Source organism: Rhineura floridana, chromosome 6 (genome assembly GCF_030035675.1).
Source record: "Rhineura floridana isolate rRhiFlo1 chromosome 6, rRhiFlo1.hap2, whole genome shotgun sequence".
Lineage (NCBI taxonomy): Eukaryota > Metazoa > Chordata > Lepidosauria > Squamata > Rhineuridae > Rhineura > Rhineura floridana.
This window is the reverse complement of record NC_084485.1, coordinates 131,345,816-131,363,428: the sequence shown is the minus strand read 5'-3', so window position 1 is coordinate 131,363,428 and position 17,613 is coordinate 131,345,816. Positions and strand designations below refer to the sequence as shown.

The following is a 17,613-nucleotide window of genomic DNA, read 5'->3' as shown; positions in this document are numbered from 1 at the left end:
ACAGATGTAACTCATTATGTGCATGGTTAAAATACTGACAAAATATTCAGATATTAGGGGAAAGTTTATTGAATCACTGCCCTCGATCCAAAGATCTCCACATGGACAAGAATCTCCTCACCAAACCAAAGGTTAGTGCTGTCACCTTTGACAGTGCTGCACACTTACGGGAAAGAAGGGGATGCTCTGACTGGATGAGGTGGTTCTGTACAAATCAACCAATAACCTATTCTAAATAGAAAAGTCAATAAAGTTCACAAGCTTTCTCACACAGCTCAGTGCTAATAATAAAATGTGTGTGTGTGTGTGTGTGTGTGTGTGTGTGTGTACTAGGGGCTCTGCCCCTGCTCACTTCACTTGCCAACCCCACCTACCATCACCAAAGCCTGCCCTTCCTCCTGGGTCACAAACGTCTCCCTCCATGCACCATTCACTGTAACTCTCCCTACATTCCTTCCAGGCGTCACGAGAGCTCCCCTCCCCTTTCCTGCACCACCACTCTGGGGGTTGCTAGAGCTCCCCTCCCTTTCCCCCCACCACTCCAAGGGGCACCAGAGCTCCTCTCCCCTTCCCCATGACCACCCCAGGGGTCACCAGAGCTCCCTTTCCCTACCCCTCCAGGGGTCACCAGAGCTCCCTTCCCCCCACCACCCCAGGGGTTGCCAGACCTCTGCTCTCCTTTCCCCACTACCACCACTCCTGGGGTCATCAGAGCTCCCCTTTCCCACCACCACCCCAGGAGCTGCCAAAGCTCTCCTCCCGTTTCCTCCTCCCCACTACCCCAGAGATCACCAGAACTCCTCTCCCCTGGCTAGGGTTGCCATATTGCCCGGATAGCCGGGTTTTACCTGGATTCTATGCATGCCACCCGGCGCCCGGCTAGCCCCTTACGTGGCCCGGATTCTCAGCTTTAATTTAAAAAAAAAATAAGTTTCTAGGTGGTCGGGTTCTCGAGATATACATAAAAACGTCAGCCACCCCCCTCAACTGTTAAATCTTTCTTTAAACAGTACTGTACTATAGCACTTTGTAGCTTTAACCCCGCCCGTTCAGCATTGCAGCCAATCAGGGATTGTGTTTCAGTTTCATTGACCTGAGGCAGTGTCTAGAAAACAAAATGGTGGTTTCACACACACACACGCACCCCGTTTATCTGAAAATCTCATAAATTGGGTAAGTATATACATTTCAGTTTTTTTTCCTCTTGTGTGCAGGAGTCAGAGCTTGGGCAGTGTTTTGAAAACCTTCCCAATACTTGCTTTTTGTAAAAGCAATGCTAATCCCATATGCCCAAAGTAAATCCCATTTAATTCAATAGGACTTACTTTGAGTAGACATGGTTATGAATGTGCTGAAAATCAATGGGACTTTGGAGTGAATGTAAAAAAGAATTATGTTTGTGTTCTAACTCTTTCTGTCTCCAGTCCAATTTTAAAGCAAGTAGGCAGGGCTTACTTACAGTTTTTATTCTGTAGGAAAGTAATACTGATTTTTTTAAAACTAATACTGATTTTTCTACAATGACCAACTGGTTTGACAATAAACTATTATATGGGCTGTATGTATTTATACATCTGCAGTGTGTGTGTATGGAGTCTTTCCAACACCCCTGTGAGGTAGGGTTGGAAACCAAGGCATCTCACAACAAGAAATAAAGCCATTTAAAATCCAATGACCATAAAACAAGTATAAACAGTTGCAAAACAGCGTAAAGTGGCATGATTTGGAATTTTGGGTTGTGTGAATGAAGTTGCTTATCACTTGAGGTTGCAGCTCTGTCCCTGTTTGAGTAAGCCCCACTGAATACGCTGGGACTTGCATAATATGCAAATTAACCTGCCCGGATTTGTGGAACTGGAATATGGCAACCCTACCCCTGGCCATTCCCCCACCCACCTAATGAGGCCAAGCTCCAGGCCTTGCCACGTGGACCTGCCAAGCTCTGGCACCACCCCAAGCTCTGGGCCTTCTCGAGCAAGGCTGCCATGCTCCAGGCCTGCCACTGCGCTCCAGGCCTCCTCCTCCCATCACCACAGAACTCCAGGCCTCCCACCGCTGCCAAGCTCTAGGCCCAATCTTTTTTATTTTTTTGTAAGATGCTTTGCTGCCATACCCACACATCACACTGCATGATATTATGATGGCATGGCAGCGTAATGTCTTACAAAAATAAAGTATAGGAAGAGGGTGTGTGTGTTTAGTTATATGGATTAAATGAACATATATTTCTAATCAGGCCAGCTTTTAAAAAATTATTTTAATTCTGTCTGGGAAAAGGCTTAATTTACAAGAAAATTATTTATTTTTAATAAAAAAACTGAGCACTTAATATGTTTTATCCAAAGCCTTAAGCCATTCATCTTGGGTTTCCTTAATCTCTCAAGGGACAATAATAAACCTTGATACCAAGATCAATAAGAATTTTAGGAGATTTGATAAGCCTGAAAGAATCTTACTAAAGAGAGGATGTAACACTTTTACACTCCCCTAATGCACACTTCACTCCTTTTTCAAAGGAATTGAAAGAAAAGATGGATGAACTCCTGCCATTGATACCAGTTCTGGAACAGTACAAAACTGATGCTAAGTTAATCACCCAGTTCAAAGAGGAAATTAGAAATCTGTCTTCGGTCCTCACTGGAATCCAAGAGGAAATTGGTGCCTACGATTATGAGGAACTCCATCAGCGAGTACTCAGTTTGGAAACCAGGCTTCGAGACTGCATGAAAAAACTTAGTAAGTTCACAATTTCATGGCACATTTTGCTCCTTGCATGTCTGTTTGATGTAGTTTCCAGCCATCAGGAATTCATCCAGACCCATCTGGTGTTCTCAACTCTGGTTAAGAAAAATGGAACAGCCTTAGGTACACTGTCCTCCTTGTGGCCCTCCTTATATTGACTGGCTTTGTTCTGAAGGATTAGTACTATAGAACATGTAGCAGGCTTGTCCTGGGATTCACCAAAACACACACACACAAAAAAACTGGAAAGGGCAAAACAGGAGACAAACAAGTGGGGGGGACACTATGATTCCACTCCTCAGCACATCTTATAGTGCATTAAGCTTCCCTAAAATGGCTTAAATGCAGGTATTTCTGCATTCTGATTTGTGGCTCAGTTTTTGTTTTCTTTATTTAAGAAATCTATATGCCAGCTTTCTACTATAAAAAGCACACCGTCCATATGTACTAGACCAGTTCTGTTAAAATCAACAGGATTGCTGTTGGATTGGATTGGATAAATGGGCTGTGAGTTATGGTTCTGATCCCAGACACTTTTACTCGTAAGTCGCATTGATTCCTGTAGAACTTAATTACATGGAAGCATAATCTTAGGACTGCTGTTTGAGCTATCTACATTCTCATCTTTTTTGTATTTAAAGGGGCATCCCTTATTTCAGCCTTCACTAACTTGGTGTCCTCTAAATGTTTTGGACTATAACTCCTATCAGCCCCAGCCAGCTTCATTTCTGCCTGGGGCTGATGGGAGTTATAGTCCAAAACGCCTGGCGGGCACCAGGCTGATGAAAGCTGCCTCTTTCACATTCATGTAAGCTCTCCCACTTTTGAACACACATTGAATTTTACTACAGTATCATATTGATTAATCATATCCAAGGAAGTATGATTTTTAAAAGTTCATTGAACCAGTAAAATAATGAAAGGGAAAAATGAATTAGGCAGGGGAGGGAGGGATTGCATGAACTGCAAGTGTATAATAATTTACTTCCAAAGTTTCTGAAGAAGAAAATTCACCATTCATTTCCATCGATCAAGGATCTTTTTAAAAGCCCAATTAATTACAAGCAAAATATTTAGCCCAAGGTAGGAAAGAGCAGAATGATTCACACCAGTCTTATAGGTTGTCACTCTTCTAACGAATGGTATCTGCTCCAGTGCACTGTGGGTAGCAGCTGAAAAGCTTTATAGAGCCACAGAGTATTTCTCAGTATCATGAATCCCAGTTATCCTGGAGGCAATGTACTGAGTCAGAGGTAAAAGATGATGTCTAGATTTAGTTATCCATTCAATATTTCATTCATAGAGTCTGCGCTAGAAATAGCACGGGGGTGATGGATAAAAGTATGTGAATGGAAAGAAATTATCTACCTGAAATCTGACTGGCATAGTGTCTTGATTAGAATGCTAGGCTAGGATCTGAGACACCTGGGTTCAAATCCTGACACAGCCATGAAGCTCACTGGGTGACCTTGGGCCAGTCATTCTTTCAGTCTAATCTACCTCACAGGGTTGTTGTGAAGATAAATTGGGGAGAGGCATGTATGCCTTCTTAGGCTCCTTGGAGGAAAGGTAGGATCTAAATGTAATAACACATACAATCTGTTTGGGGCTTCTACTCTTATCACGACAAATACATGAGCCTTTTTCGGCTGTTTGCCTGAATGCATAAAATGGGAAGGGGGCAAGGTTGTACATGCAAGCCCTGCTTCCAAACCCCTTCCCCCATATGCCAGCTCCACTTCTGATCTTCCGGCATTAACAGTGATAACTTTGTCTGTGTGGAATAGCGATCACATATAAACTATCAGGAATGAAAACACAGCGGATGTTGGGGTCTGGCATGACAGCCTTTGCTAAAACTTTTGTTCTTCTGGTGCTCGTGCTGTGAAAATTATTCCTACGTGCAAACCTGTTTGGGTTCTCCCAGGGATCAGATCATCCTGTAGCATAGATGGCTTCTGTACTATATTCTGGCTGTATCTTGGGGAAATGCTGTCAGCAACTCTCTTTCTTCAGGAAGAGAATGAAATACAAATGTATTCATTTCCTATGTTGCAAGCTGCGAAGCTGAGCTAGCATTTTAAAGTGGTTCTTGCGCTCAGCTCCGGCTCCATTTAAAAGTCTGATCATCTCCGCTCTTGTAGAAAATGTATTGTTTTTATGGCCCACACTGATTTTCCTCAAAACTCTAGATGCACCATCCCAAATTATGCCCCTAACAGATACAGGCAGTGGAGAGATTTGTCTTCCTTTGCTATCGAAACATTGATAAGAGTCGCTTATTAGTAACATAAAAGGAGGCATTTTCAGCCAGCACCAGCGTCAAAGAAAAACATATGTATGCCTAGTGCATTCACAGTTGCTAACATTTGTTGTTCATTTCCTCTGTTTCCAACACCCTTGCCAGCGTTACATCCTTGTACGGCTGTGTTAAGGTTCTCTTTCTATCTGTTTTCCAGAGGAATTGAGTGAACAACAGCAGCAGGCAGTGCTGTTGCAATTTACCAGTTAGGTATCTCTTCAGAATTACCTCAGTAACCCTAACAATAGCCCAACAAGGTGCGCCAGGACAAGTATTATTTCCTGTATTGCAGAGAGGGGCTGAGGAAACAGCAATTTGCTGAAGGGCCAGGGCTGTTTCGAGGTTTGGCAGGGCCCTTGGAAACATGTCCTCCAGTGGGCCCCTTCCACTATTAGTGGGCCCTGGTGGGCTTACCTGGCTTTGTCACCCCTGAAATTGTTTATTTATTTATATATATTACAGCGGAGTGCAGAAATAACCAGTTTGTTAAAACTAGTAGTTGAAAGAATTAAAATATTTCAGGTTTTCTGTTGCAGCTATTGAGCCACGAGGCTTGTACTCACAGACACTATCTCAGACTGACTAGACAGGAAGAGAAGGGAAGAAGTAAAGCTGAGAAAAAACAAACAAGTCGTTACTAAAGAGGGAATCAGCAAGGGAAGAATAAATTTATTTATTTTATTATTATTTATCAGATTTATATCCCGCCCTGCCTCCCAGTAGGAGCCCGGGGTAGCAAACAAAAGCACCAAAAACACTCTGAAACATCATAAAAACAGACTTTAAAATATATAACAACAAAACATCCTTAAAAGCATATTAAAACAAAACATCTTTTATTTTAAAAAAGCTTTAAAGACATCTTTTTTTAGAAAATTGCCTTTCTGTCTATTGCATTCCCCCACACACATTGGTTCAGGTTACTTGCTACATGCGCTGGTACAGAACAGAAATTCTTCACAAAGCCTCAAACCAATGGTAGGGCAGGGGTATTGTGGGAAATTAAAAGGGCAGGTAGATCCAGGCCCCAGATGCTACTCAGAGTCTTAAGCAGAAAAATCAGTTAAGGGGGCCTAGGGCAGGCATTAGCCATGAATCCTGTTAGGGTGCCAGGACCCTGGCAACTGCCAGATGCTGCTGTCAATCCTGCGAAGGGCTCCCTAATGAATTCATGGCTGAGAAAAGGTTTCAAGCCCCAAGAATTTTACAGCTCATGCTCAGACATTCTGCTATCCTGCCTCTCAAGGAGGCTCCACAGTTTGAAGAGTGTTCTTCTGCCATTTCCACAGAGGAAAAAGTGAAATCATTTGTACCCTATTGCTTGCTTTTAGGTGCATCTCATTTTAAAAAACAGCTGAAATCTAAAAATAACCTGATGGATTAATAAAAGATAAAAATGTTGATTTCTACTCAGCTAACATCAGTGAATAACTCCCATTGGAAGCAATGGCATTTATGTTTTGGAGCACTCCTATATTCTGCTGGAAACTGCCACAGCTACACCTGCAGAATGCCTGTGGCATCCAAATGGCCCCCAGCTGGGGAGGTGGTGAGGAGCCATCCTTATTTTATGCCGTCGATGGGAGGGAGATTGCTTGCACCAGGTCCTGACATGGTGTAGATTTCCACAGTGTTTGTGGGTGTCTCCATGAAATGAGGGGAGTTAGAAAATGGTATCGGTGTGCTATTCTCCTGAGCTGCTCACACCCCTCCCCATGACTCCACCCTGTTTTGGGGTCTCCGTGGGTGGTGTGATGTTCCTATATTAATGTATATATGGTAAGTGTTGTTTTAGAAGATACATGGTAAGTGGAGTGAAAGTGGGGGAGTAAATGGGCAGTAGAATGCGAGATGATTGGCTGAGTGTTTAAAATGGCTGAATGTATAAAAGGAAGAGTGAGAGTGGAATCTGGGGGGGGAGAAGAGAAAGAGGTGGATGTTGATAGGTGGATGTGGTGTGAATTTGAGAGAGTTGTTTGCCAGGAGAGCGTGAAGAAGGAGGGAGGTGGAGTTCGGATTAGTATTGAGTAAAACCATATGCTTATGTGCCTTAAGAAGAAATCTTGTTAATCTTGTTAGCTTTGTTATCTGTAATAAATACTTAATTTGGTTTACCAAAGGCCTGATCCTTGGCTGGGGTTTCACAGACCAGAAGGGAGGGTAAGGTAATGACCAAGGCTGAAGGGGAACTGTAACAAAGGGTGGCAGTGGTGAAGAGAATAACAATACCAGTATTCAGAGTCTCTGGGAATACTAGTATTGGGACGTTACTGGTGGTTGCCTAGCAGGGGGATCTGTTGAAATCTGTGCTAGAGCGGATAGGTAAATCATAAGAGAGTGCAGTCCGGACTGGTGGAGTCCCTGGTGGTGCCTAGTGACAGGCAGTAGCCACGCGCAGGTAGGAACCTGACAGGGAGAGCCAGGGAAGGACACGTCACATGTGGTGTCAGTAGCGGTGGGATACGAACAACAGAGAATCCAGATACGAACCAAAGAGAGTCCCAAAGACACGTGGTGACAAAGGAGACTACGTCACAGGTGTTGGCTGTAGCAGTGAGATATGAATACTAGACAATCCCTAATAGTTGTGTGGCAAACAGAAATGACAAAACAAGATTACTTGTGAGAGTGACTGGCAAAGAGTGTGTGGCAAAGAGTGAGTGAACTCAAACACCATGGCTGAATACATAAAAATGAAAAGAGAGGAGCTGGTGGAGAAGTGCATAACATTCAATTTACCTCACGAGGGTAAAGGGGTAGATGAATTGAGGGTAGCACTTATAGGATTTGCTACTGCCCAGCAAAAACAACCGTTCAGGGAAGAGACCCCAGAAGGATATTTCAGCAATCCCGCTTATATAGAGTACTTGAGAGAGAAGTTAAGATGGGAGGCTGAGGAAAAAGACAAGCAGAGGGAGTTGGAAGCTGAGAGATTGAGGATGGAAGCTGAGAAGTTGAAGATGGAAACTGAGAGAATGAGAATGGGGTTTGAGGAGAGGGAGAAGCAACGAGCAGTGGATGCCGAATTACAAGTAGAAAAGTTAAAATTTGAAAGAGAGAAGTTTCATTCTGATGAAACAAGAAAGGACAGAGATGGAGCGAAAATAAAAATTACTCCAAAGGACTTTGCTGTCTATGAGCCTGGTCAAGATCCTCAAATTTACCTCAGCACCTTTGAAAAAGCAGCTCAGTTGTGGGGGCTACCTGAAGATAAATACATGCAGTATTTATCAAACCTGATTAAAGGGGAATTGGCTGAGGTATACCAATATTTCCCCTCAGACAGGCCCATCACCTATGCTGAATTCAAAGAAGCAGTGTTTAAAAGATTCAGACTGGGGCCTGATTATTTTAGAAAGCTTTTCAGAAACTGCCAGATACAGACAGGGAGGTCTTTCGTGGAGCTGGGGGCAAAACTGATGGACATATTTGGGAAATGGCTGACAAGTGCAAAAGCTCAGTCTGTGGAGGAGGTGAAAAACCTCATGATATTGGATCAATTATACCATCAGTTACCACCAGAAATAAGGCTCCTGGTCAAAGACCGTTCCCCTACATCGGTGCAGGAGGCTGCGGAGATGGCGGATCACTTCGCCTCCAACAGAACTGGCTGGGTGGGGAAAACATCAAGAGATTTTAAACCCAGACCATATAACGCTGGCAGAAGGGATGTGGTACCACAGCGAGTGAGTCCTCCAGTAAAATCTGAAGGGCACAGGACACCCCAGAGTGGATCTGTGTACCCTAAAAGTGAGGAGAAATTATGCTACAAATGTGGTAGACCGGGGCACCTACGTTTTCAATGTGAGGTTGCCAACCCCATTAGTAATCCTGCTCAGACAAGGACAGTGAAAACAGAGCCCAAGGCTTTAGAAACAGCGAAAAAGGTTCAGTTCTGCCAGATAAACTGGACAGAAGTAACAGACCTTGATTCAAGTCTGAGAGAGGAAGTGAGTGTACAAGGGGCAAATTATTGGGCATTGCTTGATACTGGTGCCGCTCAGACATTACTGAGGCCAGATTTAATAAAATCTGAGGTAATATTACCTCAGGAAACTGTGACTATCCAAGGAGTGAGGAGTCAACCAGAAAGTTTGCCTGTGGCCCTGGTGGATATGACTTGGAGAGGCCGAGAGGGCCGATATAAAGTAGGCATTAATGCCCAGCAACAAGAACCAGTAATACTGGGAAGGGATGTAATGGGCGCCCAAGGAAAGATCTATGTAGTGACCAGACAGCAACTTGGCAGAGAAAAAGAAGCCATATTAAGGGGGGCTGAAACAAACAGGGTGGAATCTGTTAGCCAGCCTCAGGTCACCATAGCAACCACTAGCAGGCCTGGTGAAGGAGACAGACTGTATCAAGTGGTCTCTGGGGAAGAAGCAGAGCAATTCAGGGAAGAGCTGCATAAAGATATAAGTTTGAAGCAGATAAAGGAACAAGCCCTGACCCAACAGATTCCTTTCACTGACAAACTGAGGAATCAAGTTGTGTGTGAGAATGGGATTTTATATAGACTGTGGATGCCTGCTGAGAGAAAGGATGAATGTGAACCAGTGAAGCAATTGATAGTACCTAGCAAATACAGAACCAGATTGCTAGAGGTAGCCCACGATGTCCCATGTGCAGGACATCTGGGAATAAAAAAGACCAAGAGGAGATTGGCTGCACATTATTATTGGCCAAATATCTCCAAGGATGTAAAACAACATTGTCTATCTTGTGGAATATGCCAAAAGGTGGGAAAGAGTGGAGTAAAGACCAAGGCACCCTTAAAGCCCCTTCCTATAATTGGACAACCCTTTTATAGAGTGGGTATAGATTTGGTGGGCCCTTTTTCCAAACCCACAAGGCATGGCAAGAAATATCTAGTGGTGGTGGTGGATTTTGCCACCAGGTACCCAGACGCAGAAGCACTGAGATCTGTAGAAGCCCCTGTAGTGGCAGAGGCTTTATTAAAAATCTTTATGAGGCTGGGTTTCCCTCATGAAGTGCTGACGGATCAAGGCAGTGTATTCATGGGAGAAGTGATGCAATGTATGTGGAAATGTTGTGGTCTAAAACATCTAAAGACCACTACTTACCATCCCGCCACTAATGGGCTAACTGAGAGATTCAATGGAGTTTTGAAGGGCATGATAAGGAGCTATGTTCAAGATCACCCACAAGACTGGGATGAACGTTTGGGATGCTTCTTGTTTGCATACAGAGAAGTCCCTCAAGAGTCAACAGGCTTCTCACCCTTTGAACTCATGTTCACTAGAAAAGTGAGGGGACCTTTGGAACTGCTAAAAAAATCATGGGAAGGAACTCTGGGAGAGTACAAAACTTCTGTAGTAGATTTTGTATTGGAATTCCGCAATAAATTAACATCAATGATGGAAGTAGTGAAAGAGAATTTGAGTCATGCACAGGAGAAGCAAAGTTACTGGTATGACAGAACAGCCAGAGAACGTGTGTATGATGTGGGAGATGTGGCTATGGCGTTCATACCCAGGAAACATGACAAATTACAGGCTAACTGGGAAGGACCATATACCATCAGAGAAAGGCTTGACACAGTGACGTATGTAATTACCACAGACCAATTAAACAAAAGCAAAGTGGTTCATGTAAATATGTTGAAGCCTTACCATACCAGGGATGCAAAGGTGTTGCAAGTTACCTTATTCCCTGAGGGAAGTGGGCCTGAACTTCCAGATTTGGTACAGGAAAGCAAAGACAAAGGAGGGGTAGATCAAGTGGAATGGTCAGAGGAGGTGAAGGAGGAAGTAAAAGAGGAGATTCTGAGAGTTTTGAAAACCTATAGGAATCTCTTTAGCAACAAACCTGGCCGAACCAGTATAGTTATACATTCCATTGATACTGGAGATCATGCCCCAATCAGATCTGTTCCGTACCGTGTGAATGGGAAAGTTTTGAATGAGATCAAAAAGGAGGTGGAAGATATGCTGGAATTAGGAGTGATCAGGGAATCCATCAGTCCCTGGGCCTCAAGTATTGTCCTGGTTCCGAAAAAAGATGGAACGACAAGGTTTTGCATTGATTATCGGCTAATCAATAAAATTACTGTCCCAGATGCGTATCCTATGCCTAGGGTAGACGCAATGTTAGAGTTATTGGGGGCAGCAACCATTATCTCTACACTAGATCTCTGTAAAGGATTTTGGCAAATGGAACTGGACGAGCAATCCAGAGCCAAAACTGCCTTCAGTACACCAGATGGGTTATATGAGTTTGTGACCTTACCCATGGGACTAAGGAACTCACCAAGTTCATTTTAGAGGCTAATCAATACTGTGTTGCGAGGCATGTCAGATTTTGCAGTGGCCTATATCGATGACGTGGCCATTTTTAGCAAGTCGGTGCCTGAGCATTTCCAACACCTGACAACAGTATTGGAGGCCTTAAGAAAAGCAGGCCTCACAATAAAAGCTAAGAAATGCCAGTTTGGACTAAAGGAAGTAATCTATTTAGGACATAAGGTGGGGAGTGGGAAAATCACCCCCTTATGGAGCAAGGTGGAGGCAATACAAGCGTGGCCGATCCCCTTAACCAAAAAACAAGTAAGGGCATTTCTGGGTGTGGCTGGATTTTATAGGAAGTTTGTGAGAAATTTTGGGGAAATAGCAACCCCCTTGCATGAATTAACAAAGAAGAAGTGTTCTGAGCATGTGGTATGGATGGATGAATGTCAGAAGGCTTTTGATCTACTGAAGCAAGCCTTGTGCCAAGGACCCATATTAATAGCCCCAGACTATGAGAAACCATTCATCGTGGCTACAGATGCGTCGGACCTCGCGCTGGGAGTCGTCTTGCTACAGGAGAGAGAAGGCACCAGACATCCAGTGGCGTACCTGAGTCGCAAGCTGATGCCGAGGGAGAAAAACTATTTGTCGGTCCAGAAGGAGTGCCTAGCGGTCGTGTGGGGACTGAACAAGTTGCGCCCATACGTGTGGGGACGAAGATTCACAGTGACTACAGATCATCGGGCCTTGTTATGGTTGCAGACTATGAAAAACCACAACACTATGCTGCAGAGGTGGTCCTGGGCCCTACAGGACTATCAAGTGGACTTCCAGTTCATAAAAGGCAAGGACAATGTACTGGCCGATGGACTTTCCAGGCAAGTGGCTGGGACTGCAGTGACGTGACCAGACAGAGGAACAAAGAAAGACATTTTCCCCATAGAGACTTTTATTTGTTAACGCGACGTATAAATCCTGGAACAGGAATAATACTCTGCTGTTGTTTAAGGGGGGGGAAATGTGATGTTCCTATATTAATGTATATATGGTAAGTGTTGTTGTTTTAGAAGATACATGGTAAGTGGAGTGAAACAGGGGGAGTGAATGGGCAGTAGAATGCGAGATGATTGGCTGAGTGTTTAAAATGACTGAATGTATAAAAGGAAAAGTGAGAGTGGAATCTGGGGGGGGAAGAGAAAGAGGTGGATGTTGATAGGTGGATGTGGTGTGAATTTGAGAGAGTTGTTTGCCAGGAGAGCGTGAAGAAGGAGGGAGGTGGAGTTCGGATTAGTATTGAGTAAAACCATATGCTTATGTGCCTTAAGAAGAAATCTTGTTAATCTTGTTAGCTTTGTTATCTGTAATAAATACTTAATTTGGTTTACCAAAGGCCTGATCCTTGGCTGGGGTTTCACAGACCAGAAGGGATGGTAAGGTAATGACCAAGGCTGAAGGGGAACTGTAACAAAGGGTGGCAGCGGTGAAGAGAATAACAATACCAGTATTCAGAGTCTCTGGGAATACTAGTATTGGGATGTTACTGGTGGTTGCCTAGCAGGGGGATCTGTTGAGATCTGTGCTAGAGCGGATAGGTAAACCATAAGAGAATGTGGTCCGGACTGGTGGAGTCCCTGGTGGTGCCTAGTGACAGGCAGTAGCCACGCGCAGGTAGGAACCTGACAGGGAGAGCCAGGGAAGGACGCATCACAGGTGGATCTTTGCCCATGCAGCAGCTTTGCCACAACATGCAACAACATTTTTGCTGGCATTTTCACTGAAGGCAGCAGATCTGCAGATCTGGCAGCATCAGGAGCCTACTAGTTCATCCTAGCAACCCTCAGCCAGCAAACTGCAAATACAGGATTATACTGTTTATCTCTTAAATAAATAAACTGTGAAGGGCTTGTCTGTCATCGCAGTACCTTTGCACCCAGTGGTAAAAATTGCCATTAATCCCATTTCTGTATTAATCTGACATTAAAAAAAAAAGAGTCTGTGGAAACTTTTATGTATTCTTGCATTTATATCCCATCTTTCCTCAAAGGAGTTCAAGGTGATTCTCCCCCTCCCCATTTTATTCTGACAGTAACCCTGTGAGGTAGGCTAAGCTAAGAGACTGTGACTGGCTCAACATCACCCAGTGAGCTTCACAGCTGAGGGGAGATTTGAACCCGGGTCTCACGCTGGCATTTAAATATATATAAGTACTATTTTAAATACATTTTATCTTAAATGGCAAATTTATAAACATGTTTTCTCTTAGAACACATATTTCTAAATGTAATTTCCCTTAAAATACTCCATTTTAAATTTATTTGGATGTTCCAAGAACTGTGTCAAAGCATATGGAAAGTGGAAAACCCAATGAATAACTCAAAGCAAAATCCTAACCTCCTCCACACTGATGGCTGGGGTAGTTCGGTGGTATTTAGGTTCCCTCTGCCGTATTTATAAAGTAAAAGACTTAAGGTTAAGAACTATCAGAGCAATCCAAGTCATAGGAAGCCGGTGGAAGGAGGGGCCAGTGGGACGCTCCGGAGCATCCACTTGCCTTTCGGGAGCTGCCCAGCTGGCTAGCTCAATTGAGAGCTGCGCATGGGGACCAGGAGGTAAAAACTAGCTCCAACAAATACTCCTACTGGAGAGTAAGTGCTCCCCATTGACTGCTACTGTAAAATATTTACCTACACTGACAGTTTTGCCAGTGGAACTTTTGGCAGGATTGGGACCCGTGGGAGCGCTCCAAATGGGAGTTGGATATCGTGGAGGTTCTCTTGCCTTGGCTGTACCTCCACCACGCCCCTGGAATGCCCTGTTTTCAGGCCTTCTGCCAGTTTCTGCTGGCTCTCTATCTGCTAGGCTGGGCTTCCCTGGCAAACTCCCGGCTGAGCTGGCAAGGTCCCAGTGGTGTCATGGCTCAGCTGGGATGAGGGGGCTTCTGCTCCCCCTGCCAGCCTGGTGCAAATATAAGTTGGATTGCACCCTATGTTGCATATATATGACAAAAAGTCATTTAATTCCACTCATAAAATGTAAGAGTAAAAATATTAAATATTAAAACAGCACTTATAACCATTATAAAGGCCAAATGCCCATTAAAACATATTGAAATAAGTGTTCCTTGATAGCCATTCAGCCAAACACATTTCAACAGTCTTCTTCAGTAGCCTGATAGTACCTTTGGTCATATCTAAATGCAGGATACTTACATCCCCTTAATTTCTCATTTTAGAAAATTTCAAGAAACATCAATAAGTCTTAAAAGAGCATCATTATTGATCCTACCAATAACAAGCAGTTGATCCTACCAATAACAAAAAGATATAAATGTTAACTAGGGCTGCACACACACTTACCTGTTTGTAGCACAATCACTCATGCTCATCCTCAAGATACTGTCATCTAGGCAGGTGGGTTTGATTATTCAGGCACCTGGTTGGCCACTGTGAGTACAGGATGCTGGACTAGATGGGCCACTAGCCTGATCCAGCAGGCTCTTCTTATGTTCTTATGTGTTTGAAAATCCTTCTCTTAAGATTTTGGTATGTACCCACCTACAACATTGCTTGGACCGCCTGCATCTTTTTTCAAATGATACACTGTGAGGTAATCAGAATCAATCTGCAGTGAGCTTTTATTTTCAGAATGAAATTAGTTTGTCAAAAAGCTCTTTTCAGGGGCAAAAAATATGTAATAGGTCTAGATTGTGTGTGGAGTAGGTAGAAAAAACAAGAACTCAGTCTCCATTGATTCTAGCATAAAATGTTGTGTGTAAACTCTAATCAGAGGATTTATTCAAAGCCCATGCAAACCATGCCAAATTCTGGCTTGCATCAATTTTCATTGGATTTTTTTCAATCCTGGGTCAGTTTGCTCAGTAGCAACCCAGTGGAGGAAAATACACACCACAGAAAGCCACAGACTCAAAACTGTAACTGAACTGAATACACTGGTTTATTGGTGTACAAAGCTTAAGAGTATTATGAGACAGAAAATATTTATTGATGGGAAATAAAGAACTGACAGAAAACAAAACAAAGATAATTTGAAATTGCAGCTACTTGAAGTAACTTAGAAAATACCTTAAAGCAATGTGATATATATTTGCATAAGCTTAATGGTTAACAAAAAGATGAACTAAGCTGTGGTAACTAACAATATGATTCAGTAATATTAGAATTACAATTAAAGATAGCATTGACAAAGCAAACACATTTTCCACGTAACTCCCTCTAGTCCAACTACTCTATCTTCATATATATATATTTGTAAGCATCAGAGCTTTGTTGACCTGTGGGGGAGCTTCAGTGATGTGTGGGGATTCACGGGGACCTCTGGTGACCTGTGGGGGGTGAGGAAGCTCCAGTAACCCATGTGGTTGGTTGAGGAGCTCCAATGACCCCTAGGGGGTGAGAGGAGCTGTGGTGATCTGTGTGAAGGGAGAGAGGGGAGTTGTGGTGATCCCAGTGGGGGAGGGAGGGGGAACTCTGACGATCCTTGGAGAGAGGGACGACTCCTGTGGAGGGAAGGAGGAAGGGAGGGGGGTTTGATGACCCCTGTGGGGAAAGGGAGGGGGCTTCCGAACCCTGTGGGGTGAGGGTAGGGAAGTGCTTTAGCAAATCCTATGGGGGAGGAGTCAGTATGTGGCAATCCTTGTGGGGGGGGGTGCTTTGGTGCCCCATGGAGATGAAGGGGGCAACTTTGGTGACCTATGGCAGTGAAGAGGCAGCTTTGGTGACTAGTGGAGGAGGGGGAGCTTTTGTGACCCATTGGAGGGATGGGGTAGCTTTGGTAACCCGTGGTGGGAAGGGGGGAGCTTTGATGACAGTAGGCAGGGTTGACAAGCCAACGGAGTAGGGGCAGCAGCCCCTAATATGTGTGTGTGTTTGTGTTTGTTTGTGTAAGCTCTACGTTTCTTAGAATATTAGATTATTTTATTTTATTTAACAGCATTTATATACCACTTGATTGTGATAAAACCTCTGGTTTGCAAAACAGAATAAAGATTACAATGATCAATAAAAGACCATTAAAAACAGGTATTTAAGAAACAGGTATTTATGAAAACATTCGGAAGATTAAAGAAAGTTATAGTTACCTATGAGTGGGTAGGTGTAAAAGCTTCAGCTTGGACAAAATACATGGAAGCAGGAAGCAAGGCAGAGGCAAGCAAGAAAAAAGAAAAAGTAATAAAAAAGGCAAGACCACTTTCTCCTCCCCACAAAGATCTAATTAACCCAAAATTTGAATACACCAGCAAATTGGATCAGGAGGTGGGAATTACATTAATTTCAATAAGTGTGGGTGGACCGCCTTAATATGCAATTGTATGTAGACCATGAATTACCCTAATCTATCTGGGAGGGGGACAAAAAGAAGTAAATGGACCCTTGCTTCTCCAGTGATTTTCTAGGCAGCTTTCTTTAACACACTTCAGCTTGCCAGCTTGCAAAAACATAGCATTCCATCATTGTTGTGACTTCTTAGTTGTTTGCCACCTATCCTTATCAGAACATGAAGGCTTCTTGTTCTGCTAGCTTACAGAATTATATGTGATACAGAGGTGCAAGCAGTTTTTGACCAAAAATGAAACACACATGGCATATTTCAGCCATCTTTGTTCATCATGGTTGCTGTTCTGCTCTGACCACTTCCTGCCATAGTTGCTGACATAGTTGCTGTATGTGTAGGCCTAACAAGGACAAAACTAACATTCACAACCTAGAATAACTATGTAAGAAAACTGACTTTGCTTCATATGTATGACTTCTTTCACAGCTCCTAATGTTTACAGTTAAAACAAAATGGCACCTTCAGGCTTCATTGCCTAATGTTGTGCTAATGATGGACAAAAGGAAAGGCTCCTAATAGCATTGTCATGTACCTACTGTACATTTCCACTGGGGCAGGGGGGGCACAGATTACTAAGGTTTCTCTGAAAGTGATTCTCTTGGTTTTAATTCACCCTTAAGTCCCATTGATTGGATTCTCAGTGAATACAATAATGGACAAAGAAAGCAATTGACATGGATTACTGGTTGTGTAGACTCTGAAGAAGTCAATCACTGGGGAGGATTTCAGTGAAAAGCAAATGGGGATCTGTATTTCCTCCATGATCCTACAGTTCCTGCCTGACCCATCTATCAGTGCAGAATCTCACTTACTGTGTTCCCAAAGTCAGTATTTTGCAGGCCAGTCAATGGGTGTTGTTCTCTGAGTAATTTTCTCTTCCAGCAGCTTCCACTGGAGGCCTTAAGTAGCTCAAAATAGTACAGCCTGATCCATCATGCTCACCACTCACCACTAAGACATGCTTCAGAG

At 43.5% G+C, this 17,613-nt stretch overlaps 1 protein-coding gene across 4 annotated transcripts in view; it reads left to right on the top strand.

The window, feature by feature from the left end:
• OLFM3 (olfactomedin 3) overlaps positions 1-17,613 on the top strand; it is a 61,229-nt gene that overhangs the window by 35,312 nt on the left and 8,304 nt on the right. For all 4 annotated transcript variants that reach the window (XM_061630557.1, XM_061630561.1, XM_061630560.1 and 1 more), the window contains one exon: positions 2,517-2,736. In XM_061630557.1, coding sequence (XP_061486541.1) covers positions 2,517-2,736 — 220 coding nt within the window. The remainder of the gene's footprint in view (positions 1-2,516; positions 2,737-17,613) is intronic.